This window comes from Pseudonaja textilis, chromosome 5 (genome assembly GCF_049901715.1).
Source record: "Pseudonaja textilis isolate UNSWEBS1 chromosome 5, rPseTex1.2, whole genome shotgun sequence".
In the NCBI taxonomy this organism is placed as follows: Eukaryota; Metazoa; Chordata; class Lepidosauria; order Squamata; family Elapidae; genus Pseudonaja; species Pseudonaja textilis.
Window position 1 is genome coordinate 66,825,523 of NC_141994.1, and position 21,437 is coordinate 66,846,959.

The 21,437-nt window shown below is 40.8% G+C and overlaps 1 protein-coding gene across 8 annotated transcripts in view; it reads left to right on the forward strand.

The window, feature by feature from the left end:
- The window catches only part of SOX5 (SRY-box transcription factor 5), a 1,005,438-nt gene that overhangs the window by 804,261 nt on the left and 179,740 nt on the right, over positions 1 to 21,437 (forward strand). For 5 of the 8 annotated variants that reach the window (XM_087935226.1, XM_087935220.1, XM_087935222.1 and 2 more), the window contains one exon: positions 15,723 to 15,846. In XM_087935226.1, coding sequence (XP_087791352.1) covers positions 15,723 to 15,846 — 124 coding nt within the window. The remainder of the gene's footprint in view (positions 1 to 15,722; positions 15,847 to 21,437) is intronic. The other 3 variants (XM_087935225.1, XM_087935221.1, XM_087935224.1) reach the window with 1 other exon arrangement.

Here is a 21,437-nt window from a genome sequence, read left to right on the forward strand (position 1 = left end):
CACAAGCCTTTGGGAAGAAGAGTGCTATTAGTGTAAATTAATAATTTCCCCCCAAATGTCATTTTTAATCGTTTGGGGGAGGGGAAGAGTGGCATAAAAGCCTTTTTTAATAAATAATGTGATTTTAAGTGTACTTACTAAGGTGCATGGAAGTGAGATAAATGCAAAGGTTGCAAACGTATGCAGGCCTTTAACTGTGTTGAGAATCTAGCGCATGTTGTGTTTTTCATGAATGAGAAAACACTTCCCTTTCTTCTTCCTTCACTTTGAGAGAAGTTCAGGTGTGTTCAGGGTTACAGGTAGCTCACAACTTCAACCTTTCCTTTACTGACCATTCAAAGTTACAGCGGCACTGAAAAAAAGTGGCTTTATGACCATTTTTCACACTTATGACCATTGCTACATCCTCGTGGTCACCTGGCTCGTATTTATGACGGTTGCATTTTGTGACCTTCTGACAGGTAAAGTCAAGGGGGAAGCCAAATTCACTTAGATGGATAGATAGAATTCTTTATTGGCCAAGTGTGATTGGGCACACAAGGAATTGGTCTTGGTGCAAATGCTCTCAGTGTACATAAAAGAAAAGATACATTCGTCAAGAATCATAAGGTACAACACTTAATAATAGTCATAGGGTACAGTAAGCAATCAAATTATACTAGGAAACAGTCAATATAACATGTAAGGGTACAAGCGACACAGTTACAGTCTTACAATCACAGGTGGGAGTGGACGGGTGATAAGGAGTGATGAGAAGATTAATAATAATAGTAGTGCAGACTTTGTAAATAGTTGGACAGTGTTGAGGGAATTATTTGTTTAGCAGAGTGATGGCGTTCGGGGAAAAAACTGTCCTTGTGTCTAATTGTTCTGGTGTGCAGGGCTCTATAGCATCGGTTTGAGGGAAGGGGTTGAAACAGTTTATGTCTGGGATGTGAGGGGTCTGTAAATATTTTCACAGCCTTCTTTTTGACTCGTACAGTATACAGATCTTCGATGGAAGGCAGGTTGGTAGTAATTGATTTTTCTGCAATCCTAATTACTCTCTGAAGTCTGTATCTGTCCTGTTGGATTGCAGAGCCAAGCCAGACAGTTATAGAGGTGCAGATGATAGACTCAATCATTCCTCTGTGGAACTGGATCAGCAGCTCCTTGGGCAGTTTGAGCTTTCTGAGTTGGCGCAGAAAGAACATTCTTTGTTGTGCTTTTTTGATGACGTTTTTGATGTTAGGTGTCCATTTTAGGTCTTGTGATATGATAGAACTTAGAAATTTGAAAGTCTCTGTTGTCTAGTATCGTAAGAGGTGGTAGTATTGGAGGGTTTCTTCTAAAGTCTACCACCATTTCTACGGTTTTGAGTGTGTTCAGTTCCAGATTGTTCCAGTTGAACAACCTCCTGTCTGTATGTGGATTCGTCGTTGTTTCGAATGAGACCAACAGCCGTGTTACTAACTTAACAACTGCAGTGATTCAGTGTGTCAAGAAAGTTTGTAAAAACGAGGCAAAGCTCACTTAACTGTCTCGCTTAGCAACATGAATTTGGGGCTCCATTGGGGTCGTAAGTGGAGGAGTACCTGCATATTTCCTTGATGCAGGCTGAGCCTCAAACGGTTAATATCATTTCGGATATTTTAAAGCCGCTCCTGAGATATGTGCGCAGAAAACCTTCCTCTTGATAAGTAAATGAGTAATTAAATGTGTTCGGTGGATGGAGTTGAATAAGCGAAGAAAGGCAGATTTGCCCTGGTTCATTTACGTGAGGCCACGGAAGTCCTTGTAAGGAGCTGAGTGAAGCTGGAAGTTGAAGCTGGTGAACAACAAGGGTAACTGCACCTTTGTGTGGGACAATAGGCTTTGTGAATAAGAGGCTTCCTCTCTAGGCTGCAAGCTCATATGGTTAACCAAAATTGTTGAGTAATTGTTCTGTGGTTGAGAACAAAATGCTGAATTAAACTGTTCCCAGCACAATAATTGCGTGATTATAGCATTTATGTTGCTGGCCAAAAGGAACAGTCATTAGGATTGGAAGCCTTACCAAAACCACAGGCACACACACAAAAAAAGTAAAAAAAATATATGAAAGAAACAGAGAGAGAAAAGAAAGAATGAGAGAAAAGAAAGGAAGGCAAACAAATGATATGCAAATTATCTCTTAATACCTTAGAGAGGCTTTGAAACGGAGCTATGAAGTGGTATTTCGGTGCATTGAAAGACCAACAATCTGCCAGAAAGATTAGCTTGTTGATATATCCGTCTTTGGGCGATGTATATTCTAAGGGCTATTTCACATTTCAGAAGAAATTGCCAACCACGAGAGAGACTTCACTTAAAGTTGCATTTTCCTTTTTTCCGAATTTGCCTGTATGATTATCAGGGGAGAGTGACGGAGAAAAGAATTGGATTGCAATTCCGCCTTGTTTCAACCCCCCACCTCCTTTGTTTTACTGCATTACCTCGTCCGAGACTTCAAAAATAGAATTCACTTCCACACACAAACTAAACACCAGGCTGAGCCGAATTCAGAGATGGAAGGAAAGTTACAGGCTGCTGATGTTGGAGAAGATGTTCCAAATCTCAGGATAAAATTAAAAGGAGATGCGGGGTATCACTAGCTAGAAAGACAATTTCTTTCCCAGCCTCTACAAAACAAACTCTCTCTCTCTCTCTCTCTCTCTCTTTTAATGTTTTCTTTGTGCGTTTGTTCTGATGTCCCCAACAAGATAACCAAAGGAAAAGGAATCAAGAATAAGATCAAAAGTGTTTAAGACAGTCCCTGTTTTGTTTTGTTTTTCAACTATCTTAAAACCGATTCACAGGCAAAAAAAAATTAGGTGGTTAAAAAAAGATGTTTTAACTCAATATTTGCACTTTGGTCTGTATCTGTCCGCCCTTTGTCAGTTTTGTGTGGATAACAAAATTATTTCCTGGGATTCATCACAAAATTGGGGCAAATATCTGTTTTTAGGGCAGTTGCTTCGAACCAAGAATCCTGACAATTATTTGGTTGTTTATTTTATAGCTGTGTCTGAAGCAAGCAAATTTCACCCCATCTCCAGTTGAATATATATAGTGAGATCGCTACAATTTCTTTCCCACAGTAGTGCAAAAACACATATAGGAGTGGTTGCACACTTGGAATAAAGGCTTCAACCACAATTGGGACCAGAATTTATGTTGCTAAGCAAGTCAGTTGTTAAATGAGTCAAAACTGATTTTATGACCTTTTTTGCCACAATTGTTAAATGAATCAGGAGAGTTGTTAAGAAAATCTGGCTTCTCTTTATTAACTTGCTTTGTCAGAAGCTGGCTGGGAAAGTCGCAAATGGCAATAGTACGATGTCAGGATGCAAAAAATGGTTAAATATATGGCTGGTTGTGAAATGTCCGATTTTTTTAATCACATGACCACAGTGATGCTATGACTGTCATAAGGCAAGGACTAGTGTATGCCCTTTTTTCTTTGCTGTTGTAACTTTGAACCACCGCTGAATGAATGAATGATTGTAAGTTGAAGATTTTGTGTCCAGCTTAGCAGCAGCAACTTCCAAACACTGTTAAGTATTTCTAAGGATCATATTGATCAGAGGTGGTATTCAGCCAGTTTGGACCAGTTCTGGTGTACTGGTAGTGGAAATTTTGAGCAGTTTGGAGAACCGGCAAATACCATTGTCAACTCATAAAATATTTCTATGGTCGTTCTAGAGTTGTCAACAGAAAGGAAGGGGGGGGGAAAGGGATTTGAAAGAGCAGTGCGGCAGCTTGGAAATCACTATCCATACATAGTTTTTCAGAGATAGTAACTAGGTGACTGAAGTTTCTGCCGCGCAAAAATTTAACTGGAGAACATGATTGATGACTTTTGGCTATGGATGTGTCTTGTTGGAGAATATGAATTATGATACACCCAGGGGCTAAGGGAAAACCAGGGTCAAGGGTGACAATGAATTATGTATCTCAGAGTCAGCTACACCCAGGCAGTGCCAGACATGTTAACTCCCAATAAATCCTTTGAAGTTTTTGAAGATTGGCTCGAGATTCATGATTTAATTGGGGTAATTGCCAGAATCCTGACACCCACCTCTGGCTGGCCCCACCAACCCACCCCCACCATTTCCCATCCTATATTCCCTTGTTTTTTTTAGCTCAGCTGATTCGCGCAGCAGAGCAAATTGCCACACCTCAGCTGAGCTCAAAAACAGATCACCTCACCAAGGGCGGTCTTTGCACGCACAAAGCACCATCTCACAGAACTGGTAGCAGTCAATTTGGAATCCCACCACTATATTGATCCACCAAAGTTCAATCAACAAACCAATCAAACCAGCCATGGTCTACTAAACTTGTCCATGACCACAGATGACATCACTGAAGGGGTCATACAGGTAGAAGAACACCTTTTGGGCCAACATTTCCAAAGTGTCATAAGCCACAAAGATGATTAGAGGTCTGGAGTCTAAAACGTATGATGAACCTCAACCTCACAGCCAACCAGAGACAGCACCAACCCTCAACCAACCTGTCATGCCCTTGTTAGAGCCAGACTCTGAGGGAGAGGAAGAATAGCCGACAGGGAGTGGAGGTGTGTCTTCAAATGTTATGGAGGAGGCTGGGGAGGAAGTGACCATGATCCCCCTCATTGGTTGCAGCTGGGGAGAATAGTATATAAGAGAGACAGTTAAAGCACAGTTATCTTGGTTGGCGTCCTTCCAACAGATTGCGCCTTGTTATCTCCTTGAAGTTGGTAATTACTTAACCTGGTCCGTTGTGGAAATTCCTTCATTGTATTTTGTTTTAGTTTTTTATTTCACCTTTATCTGCTCGTTAAGTTTGGACTGTATTGCTTTCTTTTGAAGACTATTTTTGAATAAGTTTTATCTCCAGCTGAGAATTATTGAACAGTGGGGCCAAGTTGGAGGCATTAAAGAACATTTATTTACTTTTTGGATTTTGTTACGTTGGTCTTACACTCCAGGTCATCACACAAACCACACAACCCACCACCATCATTAGTTCAACTCCCAATGATCCTGATGTAATCTCCTTATCACAAGACCCATCACAAGACTCACTGCTGACCCATCACTTGACACACAACACCTGAAGCCCTTATAAACAGAAGAACACTGACAAAGACATCCCCTGAACTCCACCAGAAATGTTACCTATCCTGATAACGAAACATTCAGAAACCAACCCACAAGCTCGGAGAATGAACTTTTGCCCTCTTTCTTCTTCCTCCTCAAGGAAAAAACATTCCTGTTGTTTTTTGAAGGGGGGTAGAAAACACCTTTGAGACAATTATGACCTGGATGACTGAGCATCTCCACAGATATTTACCTGAAATGGCATCCTCATTGGGCTTTGCTTTCTTCTGCTACCACTCCATGATTGTGAGCCGTGGACTTTTAAAAACATCCTATTAAGCAATGATATTCAATGTCAAATAATTACAAAATGTGTCATCTTGAAGAAAGGATGACATTAAACTGTTGTAGCAACTAAAAACTGCAAAAGCTGGCATTAGAACATGCCAACCAAGAATTCTGTTATGCTTGATTTGATAAGCTAGTCTTGTTGCTAGATTTAAAATGTTTGCCACATTCCAGAAAACCTTTTTCAGGCAATTCCAGCTAGATTTTAATTGATTTCTTGCCCTGAGCAAAAAAAACCATCTGGTGCCAGGGATTTTTAACTGGGGATCCATAGATCCCTTGTGGGTAGAGTCCATGAATTTGGAAGTGGGAGAGGGAAGTAGCATTTTATTTTCACAAAACCTTAACTGAAATTCAGCTTTTTATCAATAATGTATGGAGGCAAAATAGAGTAATTCATGGTCTCTAGTTTCCAAAATGTCTAAATGGTCTAAAATTATTATATCCTAAAAATAAAGGAGCACATACAGTACTATGTGTTTATTATTATTATTTTTACTAATTTGATAACTGTATTGAGGTGTAGCTAATTACATTTATGATAAATTTGTATGTGTGTTGCTTCATATATTTAAATTTTCAAATTTTAAGTTTATTGAAGAAAATTAACTTACTGAAGTTGCAGGTTTCTGAGTAGTCTGTCAGACACAAAAAGATTAAGAAGCTGCGTCTATGCAAAACACTCCAAAAATTCAAAGGTAGCTTTTCATATTATAATCAGGAAGTTCAGTATTAGTAGGGAAATTGTCAGTCAGGATGGCTGATCACAAAAGCAGCAACAACAACAATCTGGTTAGTCCAGCAATCATCACAGCCTGCTGTGATTTCACATCCATCATGATTCCATTGCACAAATTACCCAGATTGGTAATTCACGCTATTTATAGCATGTCAATGATTTGCAGTAATTTGCGGTAATTTGTGACATCTTCATCAATCCTCAGGTGTCACTTGCCTTCACGTTGGGTCCTAGGTACCCATGGCTCTGAGGTGGCCGTGTGACATGATTTCAACTGCTGTGGTTAATCCATGGTTTTACGGTTAGTTAGTTAATAAGTTAGCATGAGCTGGCTGGGGAATTCTGGGAGCTGAAATCCACACCTCTTAAAACTGGCCAACATTGAGAATCACTGAGTTAGCCTATTAACTTACGGTTTAACATGTTGAGTAGATGTAGAGAGACATGTAGGTTCCATGTTCAGAAAATTATGCAGGGCTGATGGGCTAAATACTGCAACATAGATGCCGATATGCATGGTCCCTGCTCTACCTGCTGCCAAAAATTATTGCAAAAGCTGATGGCAAATTTAATAATTAGAACAAATTATTCTTTCAGAATTATAATAGCTCTGCAGAGTTGTGTGAAATTGATTTTTCTCCCCTACATACAGACCCTCTTTTCGCTATGTCCTTATTCATTTTATATCGCTATGTAGCTCCTTCGTCTCTCCATCTAAGAGCAGAGAACAAACACGGTGTTTTCCTGCGAAAATTGCCCACCTCTTTGATACAGGTTTCTCTTTGCCATGGTTGATTCTCCCGCCAGATCATGACCTACTTTTTTTAAAAAAAAATCTTCTCTCCAGGAGATTTTAAATGACAGGCCACTATTGAACCTGGGATCTGCTTTTCAAGAAGCACAAACTTCAAATCTGATTTGAAACCAGTTGTGCTGTTCTCTGATTACTTAACCAATTAGAAAAATCTATCTCTGAACATCTCCAAACAGATAAAATGTTACCCCCTAATAAAGCCCTCCCGCCCCCCGTTTCTTTTGATAGAAGGATGGATATCACTTAAAGTGAATGACTAGCCTTAGGCTTTTCGTGTACTTGTGCCAATATATCATGCTGAAACGGTGCTAATTTTGAATTGCTGCCCACTGCATCATATTAGATAACCTCCCGTTTTCTCTCTACCCGCCTACACATTAATTAAAGCAAACATTGCTATCTTTACAAGATAACTTCTTGTATGAGAGGGAGGGGGGAGAGAGACAGAGAGGGGGGGGATAAGGGAAGGAGGGAGGGAGGAAGAAGGAAGAAAGGAGAAAGAGAGAGAGAGAGAAGGAAAAAGAAAGAAAGAGAGAGAAAGAAAAAGAAAGGAAAGAGAAAATGAAGAAAGAAAGAAAGAAAGAAAGAAAGAGAAAGAAAGAAAGAAAGAAAGAAAGAAAGAAAGAAAGAAAGAAAGAAAGAAAGAAAGAAAGAAAGATCTTATAACATTGGGACAGCATTAAGATATTTTACAAATCTTGTTACTGGGTAGAAATAAGGAAATAAATGAAGACAGACAAATCATCTAAAGGCAACATGAAAGGTGCCAATCCTTTAACCCCAAATGGACAATTTTAAGGGAAAAGTTTGAATTGTGCTGGCAGTCTCTGTGGCATCAGTAAAATGGGAATGACTTCTAGAAAGTGGATGGAGAATCAATGCTATGCTAATTTTGAATTCCTTTCAAATATTTACTACTATCACAGTAGGGCCTGGGTTTACTGACTCTCAGTGCAACAGATTTTCACACCAACTGGCCAGATTTTCATGGCACTTCCCATTAGTTAGCAATAACAGTAGCATTTAGGCTTAGATACTGCCCCATAACATTTTACAGCCTTCTCTGGGCAGTTTAAAATATAGAAGCTTTGCCCTTTTCCCAGCCTTGCCCTTTTCCCAGCACTATAGACGTCTCCAGAGAGTAAGGTGTTTGCATAAGATGCCCAAACTATGATTATTTATATCATCATACAAATGATCATACAAAAAAAAAAATATTGAGACTTTGGGGGGGGAAAGCGCAAAGAAGAGCCACTAAGATGATTAAAAACCTGGAAACAAAAACATACGAAGAATGGATGCAGGAATTGGGTATGGCCATCAGTCTAGAGAAAAGAAGGACTGGGGGGTGGCACATAATAGCAATATTCCAATATTTGAGGGTCTGCCACAAAGAGGAAGGGGTCAACTTATTTTCTAAAGCACCAGAAGGCAAGCCAAGAAACAACAAGGAGAGAACCAACCTGGAATTTAGGAGAAACTTCCTAACAATTAGAACGATTAACCAATAGAATGGCTTCCCTTCAGACATTGTGGGTGCTTCATTACTGGAGGGTCTTAAGAAGAGACTGGACAATAGAGGGTCTCCTGCATGAGCAGGGGGTTGGACTAGAAGACCTCCAAGGTCCCTTCCACTTCTATTCTATTCTATTCTATTCTATTCTATTCTATTCTATTCTATTCTATTCCATTCCATTCCATTCTCTGTTCTATTCTATTCCATTCCATTCTATTCCATTCCATTCTCTGTTCTGTTCTGTTCTGTTCTGTTCCGTTCCGTTCCATTCCATTCTCTATTCTATTCTGTTCTATTCTATTCTATTCCATTCCATTCTCTGTTCTGTTCTGTTCTGTTCCGTTCCGTTCCGTCCATTCCATTCTCTATTCTATTCTGTTCTGTTCTGTTCTGTTCCATTCCATTCCATTCCATTCCATTCCATTCCATTCCATTCTCGATTCTATTCTATTCTATTCTATTCTATTCTATTCTATTCTATTCTATTCTATTCTATTCTATTCTATTCTATTCTATTCCATTCCATTCCATTCCATTTTCTATTCTATTCTATTCTATTCTATTCTATTCTATTCTATTCTATTCTATTCTATTCTATTCTATTCGAACTGAGTCAATTTGAGCCTTGAGTAAGAACTCTGGGTTGATTTGTTTGATAGAATAGAATAGAATTCTTTTATCAGCCAAGTGTGATGGGACACACAAGGAATTTGTCTTGGTGCAAATGCAGTATGCATAAAAGAAAAGATATATTCATCAAGAGTAATGAATCATAAGGTACAACACTTAATAAAAGTCATACGGTACAATAACCAATCAAATCATATGAGGAAACAGTCAATATACTGAAGATCATAAGGATACAAGTGACAAAGTTACAGCCATACAGTCACAAGTGGGAGGGGATGGGTGATAAGGAGTGATGAGAAGATTAACAGTAATAGTAGTGCAGACTTTGTAATAGTTGAACAGTGTTGAGGCAATTATTTGTTTAGCAGAGTGATGGCATTCGGGGAAAAAACTGTCCTTGTGCCTAGTTTTTCTGGTGTGCAGTGCTCTATAGCGTCGTTTTGAGGGAAGGGGTTGAAACAGTTCATGTCCAGGATGTGAGGGGTCTGTAAATATTTTCACAGCCCTCTTTTTAACCTGTGCAATATACAGGTCCTCCATGGAAGGCAGGTTGGTAGTAATTGTTTTTTCTGCAGTCTTAATTATCCTCTGAAGTCCGTGTCTGTCCTATGAGTTTGTTTTCTTGGCTGTCTGCAATACAGCTAGTCATCAACTTATAATTTGTTTAGTGACAGTCCAAAGTTACAATGGTTCTGAAAACCAATGACTTATGCCCATTTTTTACACTTCCGACCATTGCAGTATATTCATGGTCACATGATCAACATTTGGGCCCTTGGCAACTGGCATTTATATATGGCAGTTGCATTGCTCCAGGGTCATGTGATCTTCGTTTGTAACCTTCCCAGCCAGTTTCTGGCAAACAGAGTCAATAAGGCAAGCCAGCTTCACTTAACAACGTCCGTAACGTCATTTAGCAACCATGGCAAAAAAATGTCGTAAAATGGGACACAATTCACTTATTCATTTATTTATTGAATGTATTTGCTGCCCATCTTGTAACGGAACAACTCTGGGTGACTTTTTAACAGCGTCTTAACAACTGTCCTGCTAAGCAACAGGAATGTTGGGCTGAATTGTAGTCGTAAAACAAGGACTTCCTGTTATATATCCATCTACGAAATTGCCCATGTGTCTCTTGATCTACTCACCAAAACCATCTTTCTGTTTTCAATCTGATCTTTTGGGAGGTTGCTGTCAGCAAGATTTGTGGGGGACCAGAGAAGTGGTGACCAAACTGATGAAATCATAGAAAGAGTGCAGAGAAGAGCAAGATTAGGGGACTCAAGGCTGAAACATACGAAGGACATATCTGGTCTAATGAAAAGAAGACTAGGGGAGACATGATAGCAGTGGGTTCCAATCTCTCAGGGACTGCCCCAAAGAAGAGGGAGTCAAGCTATTCTCCAAAGCACCTGAAGGCAGGACAGGAAGCAATGGGTAGAAACTAATTAAGGAGAGAAGCAACTTAGAACTAAGAAGAAATTTCCTGACAGAACAATTAATCAGTGGAACAACTTGCCTCCAGAAGTTGTGAATGCTCCAACACTGGAAGCTTTTAAAAAGATGTTGGATAACCATTTGTCTGAAGTGGTGTAGGGTTTCCTGCCTAGGTAGGGGGTTGGTCTAGAAGACCTCCAAAGTCCCTTCCAACTCTGTTATTCTTTTCTATATCACTACAGTGCAATTGATGCCCAATCTCTTTCTATGCCTTGTGTTCAGCCCAAAGAGATGGTGCTTGGATCATTTCAACATTGCCTTCCAAATTCTGACCATAGCAGTGAGGCCTGGCAGACGTCGCACATTGCAATTACATTCAAAAGTGATTAACTCAGTGGAAACCATACATACCTGCAAAAAGAAATTAAACCAGCATTTAATCCTGGAAGGCCACAGAGTAATGTCGCCTTTAAAAATAAAATAAAATAAATAAAACCACTTCTGTTTTTCCTCTGCGAACGTGTCTTGCCATTTTAGCCATTAGGTGTGAATATATTCAACCGCTATGAATACTTCCTTATTACTACTATTATTACAATTGCACCAATATTCCTCCTGGGAACCTTAGCCCCTGAATTGTTTCTCAGGGCACCATTAGACGGCCTTCCCAGGCAGAGGAATTACCTGCCGTGTTCGTTTAAAAAAAACAAAAAACAGGAGCACCATCATCAGATAACCTCACACCTGTTTTCCTTGCACCAACAGCGGTTCCATTGAGTGTGTTAACCTTGTGTTGCTCCGCGAAGGAGCACAGTTTATCAGTCGCTGCATTAAGCAAACCTCTCCGCATTATATTTTCCACCTGTGCAGGGATGGAAACATCCGTTATTCATCAAAAGATCATAGATGTCTCATTCTCCTTCCAAAGGGGAGGCAGAAGGGCTCTTTCATTGTATTCACAGTGCATGCTTGTTTTCCGTTCCTGTATTGATTGATATGAAAAAGCTCAATCCTTTTTTGGCGTGGGTTTTTTTTTTATTTTATTTTAAGGTGCACACAGAGCCTGTTCTTGAAATGGGGAGGCACCTGCCAGGCCAGTTTTAAAAGAGACCCACTGCCAATCTTTCTGTGATGACCCAGGGCATAGCACAAAGGCAACACATCATCAGATAACCTCACACCTGTTTTCCTTGCACCAACAACGGTTTCATTGAGTGTGTTAACCTTGTGTTGCTCCGCCAAGGAGCACAGTTTATCAGTTGCTGCATTAAGTAAACCTCTTGGCATTATATTTTCCACCTGTGCGGGGACAGAGACATAAGCAAGAAGTGTCCCTTTAATACCTCCAACTTTGCCCCCAATGTCCAGGTTACCTTCGGCTGGAGAAAATAACTCTCCCAGGAACAGCCTTTAGGTGAAGGAAATTCAGTCCGAAAACAAAGTACATATAAACTGTAAATAAAAATCCACACAAGCAATTAACTTGACAGGGCCGGAAAAGGAATTGCAGACTTGATCTACATTCAGAAGCTTGATGATTCACATTTATGACACTGGCCATGTCCTTTTGCAACCATCTGACAAGCCAAGTCAATGGGAAATCCAGGTTCACTTAACAACCGTATTACTAACTTAACAACTTCAGTGATTCACTTAACAACTGTGGCAAGAAAGGTCGCAAAATGGGACAAAACTCGCTTCATAACTGTCTCACTTAAGGACACAAATGTTGGGCTCCATTGTGGTTGTAAATCAAGGACTATCCATATTTTTAAGCCCTTCTCTCTCCATCTCTTCCCAAAGAGATCTAGCATGGCTTGGCTCCTTTTCTTCCAACTATGTTCTGTTCAGTTGCTCTGTGCTCAAACTCTTTTGACAAATTCTCCTGGTTGTTTCTAGGGTAGGGTAGCTTAAAACCCCTGGCCCACCAAGCAAGGGGATCTAAACTTTTAGGCTGCCATATATATAATGTAACAAAGCTGCTTTCCAGAAACTTAAGTTGAGAAGAAGAAGAAAAAAAAAATCTCAACTCTGGAGACTCCTCATATTCCTGCATGTAAAACTGTTGGATGTGCTACAAGAAGACATATGGCTGTTTCTGCAACTTGCCCTGATTAGAAATGTTTAGTAGTCTGCAAATCTCTAAATCTATGCTCCGCCACTTTGTTTGTTTGTTTGCTTAATTGTGCAGCGATTCTCTTGTCTCGGGGTTCACTGTGTCTAGATGGCTTACAGGTATCAAAATAGCAATCAAATAAAATTGCTGTTTCAAAACCATAATAATGGAATTGTAACACTCGATATCCAATAATAAGAAAACATAAACAGATTTAAATAGTTGGCAAGCTATCTTGCAGAATGGAAAGCAGGATTGTCTACAAGGAAGGATCAAAATCTTATGTGGTGGGAATGGCTGTGCCCGTTTTTGGCATTTAGATACAGAATTCGTTGGTGGATGCCTGATATCCAAGCTGTCATTGGGTACCATATTAAACCAAGCTGGAAGAAGGTGGAGAAAGAGGATCTGTTTTTAAAATGTTTTCCTGTGCGTAGCCTAGCAACAAGTCTAGGCGAACAAACCTTGCTCAAAGTTCCCTCCACCCTTAAAAACTAAATACAGCATGGGGGCACCTTATGCATTTTATTCCTGGTTCATTGTTATGCTACCTTTTCATAACAGTGACATTACTTGAGCATTGATCTCCTTTAGAAATGAAATGGAACACTGGTATTAAAGTTTTTCCTTGCTCTACTTAGCTTGTAAAGAAAATTAGATTGTTTTGTCTGAGATATTTTGGTCTCCATGTAAAAAATTATTCACCAACTTTCGGTAACATTTACCTTCACGATTTAGCTTCCTTTTGTCATCTGACACTTTTCTTTGCTCTCCTCTCCTCTCCGCTCTCTCCTTCCTTCCTTCCTTCCTTCTTTCCTTCCTTCCATTTTTCCTTTCTCTTCCTCTCCTCTCCCCTTCTTTCTCCCCTTCCTTTCTTCCTCCCTCCCTCCCTCCCTTCTTTCATATCTTCCATCCATCCATCCATCTTTCCTTTCTCCTCCTCTCCCCCTTCTTTCCTTCATGCCTTCCATCCATCCATCCCTTTATCTTTCCTTTTTCCTCCTCTCCTCCCTTCTTTCTCCCCTTCCTTCCTTTCTTCCTTCATGTCTTCACGCCTTCCATCCATCCATCCATCCATCCATCCATCCATCCATCCATCTTTCTTTTCTCCTTCTTTCTTCTTCTCTCTTGTGTTAAGTTCTCCATTTAACTATTCAAAAAGTAAAGAACAGTATAAAAATGTGACAATAGCTTTTTTTTTTTTGTAATGTTTTCCTAATGGCTCCTTTCCCAGTCAGGAATGCATTAGTACAACACATTGGCTGGTTTGTCCAGAAGTCACTTGTAATCAAGTGCAGACTTGTAGGGCTATGTTTGAGTGTGTGCATGTTTGTGTGTCGGCAAGTACTAGTGTGTGTGTGTGTGTGTGTGTGTGTGTGTGTGTGTGTGTGTCCATGTTGCTTTAGTTTATATTAGCCCTGGAGGCAGAGTTAACACTTAAAATGGGACAAGAGTGTTTGCAGCCATCAGAGAACCTTCCAGCCAGCTTCAATAACATCACTGTTTTTTTTCTTTGTTGTTGTTTTTTGTATATAATTTTTTTTTGGCAGCAAAGACTTCAGTAGAACCATCTGTCTCTCTATTAGTGTTTTGAGTTCTGTTTTGAAGCTTCTTTGCTTGGCAAAGTCATTTTCATACATGGAACTCTTCTCTTTCTCCTTCTCCTTTCCTTCCTTCCTTCCTTCCTTCCTTCCTTCCTTCCTTCCTTCCTTCCTTCCTTCCTTCCTTCCTTCCTTCCTTCTCCCTGGTTCTTTGCCTAAGAATACAATGCAAAAATTCCATTCGCTTTCAGAGGAGAAATAAATTTCTTTGTCATTTAAAAGGGGGAGGGGAAGGTAGCAAATTAAGGAAGTAACGGGATTATTCCAGGGTCATTTAAAAAAAATTCTATATACATTTACCTCCGGGTAAATCCTGTTTAATTTTACAGACATCCGTTAGGGGTGTACTATGAGCAAAGCGCTGGGAGCATGATAGCCATTGCTCTGCAGGTGCTGAAATGTTTTGGTCAAGTGAAATTGAATGCTTACAACCACAGTAACAGGTCATTATTAAAGATCTGTTCAAATAACAATTCTGCATCCCTATTTTTAAAAGGAATATGATTCTAAAAATAAAATGGAATGAGGGAGGGAACCAGGAAGGGGGGAAAAAATCTTATTAGAGATCCAAATGGGCTCAAAATAGATCTGTGTGATGCTATTGCTCTTTCTGTGGTCCACAGTGATGGGGGATACTTCCAAACTCAGATTGTGCTCAAAATCAAATACTGTAATATATTTTTTTCCAATTTCCAACTACCTGTACTATAGTTGTAATCCAATCTAAGATGACCCCCCCAAAAAAAAAATTAGAAGAGGATATTTGTAACTCAGAGTTGAACTGTATGGTCCTTGATGCTCTCTGAGCTTGGTGGTTTTCTTGCAGACATTTCATTACCCAAGTAGGTAACATCGTCAGTGCTAGCAGGAAGTTTGTGAGGAGGTGCAGGAGAAAGGTAGGAGGATTGTGGGGTCTTTGATGCTCTCTGATCTTGGTGGTTTTCTTGCAGACGTTTCATGACCCAACTAGGTAATATCATCAGTGTCAGAAGGGAGCAAACACCACTCCCACCTAGCACTGATGATGTTACTTAGTTGGAACAACCAAGCTCAGAGAGCACCAAAGATCTCACAATTAAGCCACGCTCTAGAGTTTTCTGTTGAATAAGACAGCTGCCCCACACACACCCCAAAAAAGCTTTCCGAGTCTTGCTGTGCTATCTTATCTCTACTGTATCAAAGAGCATTTGAACAGGTCACCCGTACCACACAGACTTTCCACCACATTTCAGGACCTTGGTTACCCCAGGAACACAACTTCACCTGGTGAAAGAAACATCTCAAGGGGAAAAAAATCTCTTCCTTTGTATACGCAGAATTTCATGCAGTCAAACCATGAGCCTCTGGAAGGATACCTGACAATTGCAGTCTTAAATCTTCAGGCTAACTGTTATGCAGTAATATTTGGTTTGATGTTTACCACTTCTTGTCCAGCAGGTCCAAGGTCAGCTACCGCCACTAATGATCCCCGTATTCCCTCCAGACCAGCGAACCCTAGCCGCAGCGGCCCAGCAAGGATTCCTCCTGCCACCTGGTTACAGCTACAAGACAGGCTGTAGTAAGTCCAGTCAGTTGTTTTCGAGCAGGTGTGATGTGCCTAAACTGGGGTGGTGGACCTGAGCTGGCATTGGGTGGCAATGCTACACTATCAGAGACAGACCGTCCTCGTTCAAACGGTCTATACTGCGAGGGTCAGAAGGGGGGCTGAGAAGGTATCTGTACACCCTAGACACAAATGGTTTCAACTCCTTATCTTGGAAGGGCGCTACAGGGTACTGCATGCCGAGACACAGGGACAGTTTCTTTATTTTTATTTATCTATTGATTTGATTTGTCAATCGCTTACAAGATGATAGGTATAAGTATAAACATACACTGCTCAAAAAAATAAAGGGAACGCAAAAATAAGACATCCTGGATCTGAATGAATGAAATATTCTCATTAAATACTTTGTTCATTACATAGTGGAATGTGCTGACAACAAAATCACACATTATCAATGGAAATTTAGCAACCCATGGAGGTCTGGATTTAGAGTTACACTCAAAATTAAAGTGGAAAAAAAAACACTGCAGGCTGATCCAACTTTGATGTAATGTCCTTAAAACAAGTCAAAATGGGGCTCAGTGGTGTGTGTGGCCTCCACGTGCCTGTATGACCTCCCTACAACGCCTGGGCATGCTCCTGATGGTGGATGGTCTCCTGAGGGATCTCCTTCCACACCTGGATTAAAGCATCCCCCAACTCCTGGACAGTCTGTGGTGCAATGTGGCGTTGGTGGATGGAGCGAGACATGATGTCCCAGATGTGCTCAATTGCATTCAGGTCTGGGGAACGGGTGGGCCAGTCCATAGCATCAATGCCTTCGTCTTGCAGGAACTGCTGACATACTCCAGCCACATGAAGTCTAGTGTTGTCTTGCATTAGGAGGAACCCAGGGCCAACCGCACCAGCATATGGTCTCACAAGGAGTCTGAGGATCTTACCTCAGTATCTAATGGCAGTCAGGCTACCTCTGGTGACCACATGGAGAACTGTGCGGCCCCCTAAAGAAATAACACCCCACACCATTACTGACCCACTGCCAAACCGGTCATGCTGAAGGATGTTGCAGAAAGCAGGACATTCTCCATGGTGTCTCCAGACCCTGTCACGTCTGTCACATGTGCTCAGTGTGAACCTGTTTTCATCCGTGAAGAGCACAGGACGCCAGTGGCGAATTTGCCAATCTTGGTGTTCTCTGGCAAATGCCAGACATCCTGCACAGTGTTGGGCTGTAAGCACAACCCCCACCTGTGGATGTCAGGCCCTCATACCACCCTCATGGAGTCTCTATCTGACCATTTGAGCAGCCACATGCACATTTGTGGCCCACTGGAGGTCATTTTGCAGGGCTCTGGCAGGACTCCTCCTGTCCCTCCTTGCACAAAGGCGGAGGTAGTGGTCCTGATGCTGGGTTGTTGCCCTCCTACGGCCTCCTCCATATCTCCTGATGTACTGGCCTGTCTTCTGGTAGCGCCTCCATGCTCTGGACACTACGCTGACAGATACAGCAAACCTTCTTGCCACAGCTCACATTGATGTGCCCTCCTGGATCAGCTGCACTACCTGAGCCACTTGTGTGGGTTGAAGACTCCGTCTCATGCTACCACTAGAATGAAAGCACCACCAGCATTCAAAAGTGACCAAACCATCAGCCAGAAAGCATAGGAACTGAGAAGTGGTCTGTGGTCACCACCTGCAGAACCGCTCCTTTATTGGGGATGTCTTGCTAACTGCCTATGCTTTCCACCTATTGTCTATTCCATTTGCACAACAGCATGTGAAATTGATTGTCAACCAGTGTTGCTACCTAAGTGGACAGTTTGATTTCACAGAAGTGTGATTGACTTAGAGTTACATTGTGTTGTTTAAGTGTTCCCTTTATTTTTTTGAGCAATGTAGTTATGAATGCATGAAATGGATACATATAAGAAAAATAAAAAGAATCAATAGGACAGGGACGGTAGGCACATTGGTGCGCTTATGCACGCCCCCTACAGACCTCTTAGGAAAGGGGTGAGGTCAATAGTAGACAGTCTGAGGTTAATCATCTCCATGCTAAACATTTAATTCTTCTAGTTCTGTATAATGTGTATGTATATCAACCCATAGAGTCAGGAGTGGGATTCAAATAATTTAACAACCGGTTCTCTGCCCCTAATGATTTCTTCCAACAACCAGTTCACCAAACTGCTCAGCCAGTTAACAACCGGTTCTCCCGAACCGACTGTATCCCATCACTGCATAGAGTGTGGCCGGAGGATGGAACGGGGCAACTTGCCACGGCCAACTTGCCACGGCCAATTTGCTGCAGGGCCACTCAACAATTCAATGTTAATTATTTAAAATCATTTTAAAAATTATTTGTTTTTTGTCGTTTGTATTTCATTCTGTTCCTCCTTTTGCATCCTTTCTTTAAGGATTCTATTCCACCATTTCTTCAATATTAGTGTAACTCTTGTCTCGCGGGGAAGTTAGCCATGACAATATGGCCATGGTGGGTTGTCCTAGAGCAGTTGTAGTATTATTATTTATTCCTTTTATTATCTTATTTACTTCCTCCTTTTATTATTATTATTACTATTATTTTCCCTGTTGCCTTGCAAATGCACTGAGTGCTTTTGTACCAGAGACAAATTCCTTGTATGTCTATCGTAATCGCAGTTGGGCAGATCAAATGTTCAATACAATGCAATGCAATTCAAACTTCAGCTGGACTTTTGGGTCCAGATCAATGAATGGAAGGAAAGCTGGAATTGCCCTAAGCAACTGGGAGAGAGACCTCAGAGTCCTTGGGGACGATCACTTAAACATGAGCCAACCGTGTGCAGCAGCAGCCGCCAAAAAAGCTAATACAATCCTTGGTTATATAAATAGAGTGAAGTATTAGTACTGCTTTATAAAGCCTTAGTAAGACCACACCTGGAATACTGCAACCAGTTTTGGTCACAAAAAAAAAAACAAAAGACATTGAGACTTTGGAAAAAGTGCAGAGAAGAGCAACTAAGATGATTAAAGGCCTGGAGGCAAAAACATATGAAGAGCACTTGAAGGATTTGGATTCGGATAGTCTAGAGAAAAGAAGGACTGAAGGGGACATAATAACAGTATTCCAGTATTTGAGAGGCTGCCACAGAGAGGAGCGGGGTCAATTTATTTTACAAAGCACCAGAGGGCAGGATACGAAACAATGGTTGGAAACTAACCACGGAGAGGTTAGTTCTAACAGCGAGGACAATTAACCAAGGGGACAGCTTGCCTTCAGACGTAGTAGGTGCTTCATCACTGGAGGTTTTTAAGTAGAGACTGGAAAGTCACTTGTCTGAAATGGTATAGGATCTCCTGCTTGAGTAGGTCCCTTCCAGCTCTCTTCTCTTCTCTCTCTCTTCTCTTCTCTCTCTCTCTTCTCTTTCTTCTTCTCTTCTCTTCTCTTCTCTTCTCTTCCTCCTCCACTCTTCTCTCTCTCTTCTCTCTCTCTTCACCTGACTTCCACTCCATCTATTCTATTTCTATTCTATTCTATTCTATTCTATTCCTCTTTTCTCTTCCACTCCACTCCATATCTTCTCTTCTCTTCTCTTCTCTTCTCTTCTCTTCTCTTCTCTTCTCTCTTCCACTCCACCTGACTCGACTCCATCTATTCTATTCTATTCTATTCTATTCTATTCTAATCCTCTTTTCTCTTCCACTCCACTCCATATATTCTATTCTATTCTATTCTATTCTATTCTATTCTTTTCTCTTCTCTTCCCTTCCCTTCCCTTCCCTTCCCTTCTCTCTTCTTCTCTTCTCTTCTCTTCTCTTCTCTTCTCTTCTCTTTTCTTTTCTTTTCTCTTCTCTTCTCTTCTCTTCTCTTCTTCTTCTCTTCTCTTCTCTTCTCTCTTCCACTCCACCTGACTCGACTCCATCTATTCTATTCTATTCTATTCCTCTTTTCTCTTCCACTCCACTCCATATATTCTCTTCTCTTCTCTTCTCTTCTCTTCTCTTCTCTTCTCTTCTCTTCTCTTCTCTTCTCTTCTCTTCTCTCTTATTTTCTCTTCTCTTCTCTCTTCTCTTCTCTTCCCTTCTCTTCTCTTCTCTCTTCTCCTATCCTATCCTATCCTAATCTCCTTTTCCTTTTTCAGTCAAGATCTGTTTCTCACCAGGACTTAGTCAATTGCAAATGCACCCGCTTAAGATGTCCCTCATGTGTGATCCATGCCCTCCTTTTGCAAACTGCACACAGAGCCTTTCCATCTGACACGGTGGTTACATAAGTACTTTGCAAATGAAACTTTTAGTCCTGTTGCGGGTTGAGGCTGCAGACTTCGCTCAGTCAAAGGAGGGCTCGGACGGTGCTTAGAGTCTTCATTGTGGGGTTTGATGGTAGTATGAGGCATCTTTTATACGAATCATTGAAATGAAGTATATATTTGATTTTGAGCGTTTGGAATAAATTTTTTAAAATGCTAAATGGGCTAATGTTACTGCTAGCAAACCCTCAGGATTGAGAGGGTGCAGCTTCCTGGAGGCAAAAAGTTATGAAAATATAAAAATTATGAAAATATGTTCTCCGATGCGGCCACACGGATGCTTGTCGTTTCTCATGGGACATTTGTTATCCTTCATTCATTGCTGATACACAGAGATATTTGCCCTGAGATAGTGGTTAATCGGTCACTAGATCAGGGTTGTCATCTGGAAGCAACCAATAGGTAACACAGGTAGTCCTCAACATATGACCACAAATTAAGCGCAACATTTCCACTGCTAAGCAAGACGGCGGTTAAGTGGCCTCATTTTACGCCTTTCCTTGCCATGGCAGTTGGGGGAAACCCTGCAGTTGCTAAAATAGTAAGACGGTTGTTAAGAGAATCTGACTTCCCTGTTGGATGCCCTCCAACCAATGAAAGAAAAAGAGAAGAACCCAAGAATGTAGTCAGATGTCCTTCTCACAACCACCTGTTCTGTACTTAATGAAGAGCCTTAATTTGCTCTTTTTGCAAACGACCTTCCAATAACATGCAAGCACCATTAATCTCAATGGGAGTTCGGTGCATAGATCGAGGCTAACATATGCCTCTCAATTTATGCGCGAAAACAAAGCACTAGTTTACAACAGGTTTAAAGGCTGGAAAGTGAAGATTAATTCTGGAAGGTTTTGCTTTCAAAGGATTGTCCATCCGGGTTTCTTTTGTGTGTGTGTGTGTGTGTGTGTGTGTGTGTGTGTGTGTAACAGCAGGAGTGAGTATTTGGGCCCTTTTATCTAAGCTTTTTATAGATCCTTGCATATTCCTGTCCTTAAGACACGGATTGTTTAAAATAAAACAAATGACACAGAAGGAGTGGAGGAAGAAATTGGAGCTGCCTTTGTTTCAGCAAGCAAATTTATCTTGGTTAGGAATTTCATAAAACTGTCTTCGTTCATTTCCAGTTATCTAACTCTTCTGACATCAGTTTTCTATCTATCTGAAGCTCTCTTGTTCTGAAAACTACAGTCTTTGGTCCTTCTCTTTGGCTTTATTATGTTCACATCAGTATATCATTGACGAATTCATGAATTCACCAATTGTCTTTTGTTAGCCCAGGATACTTCATTGGAAGCAAATGAATTCATTTCCAAA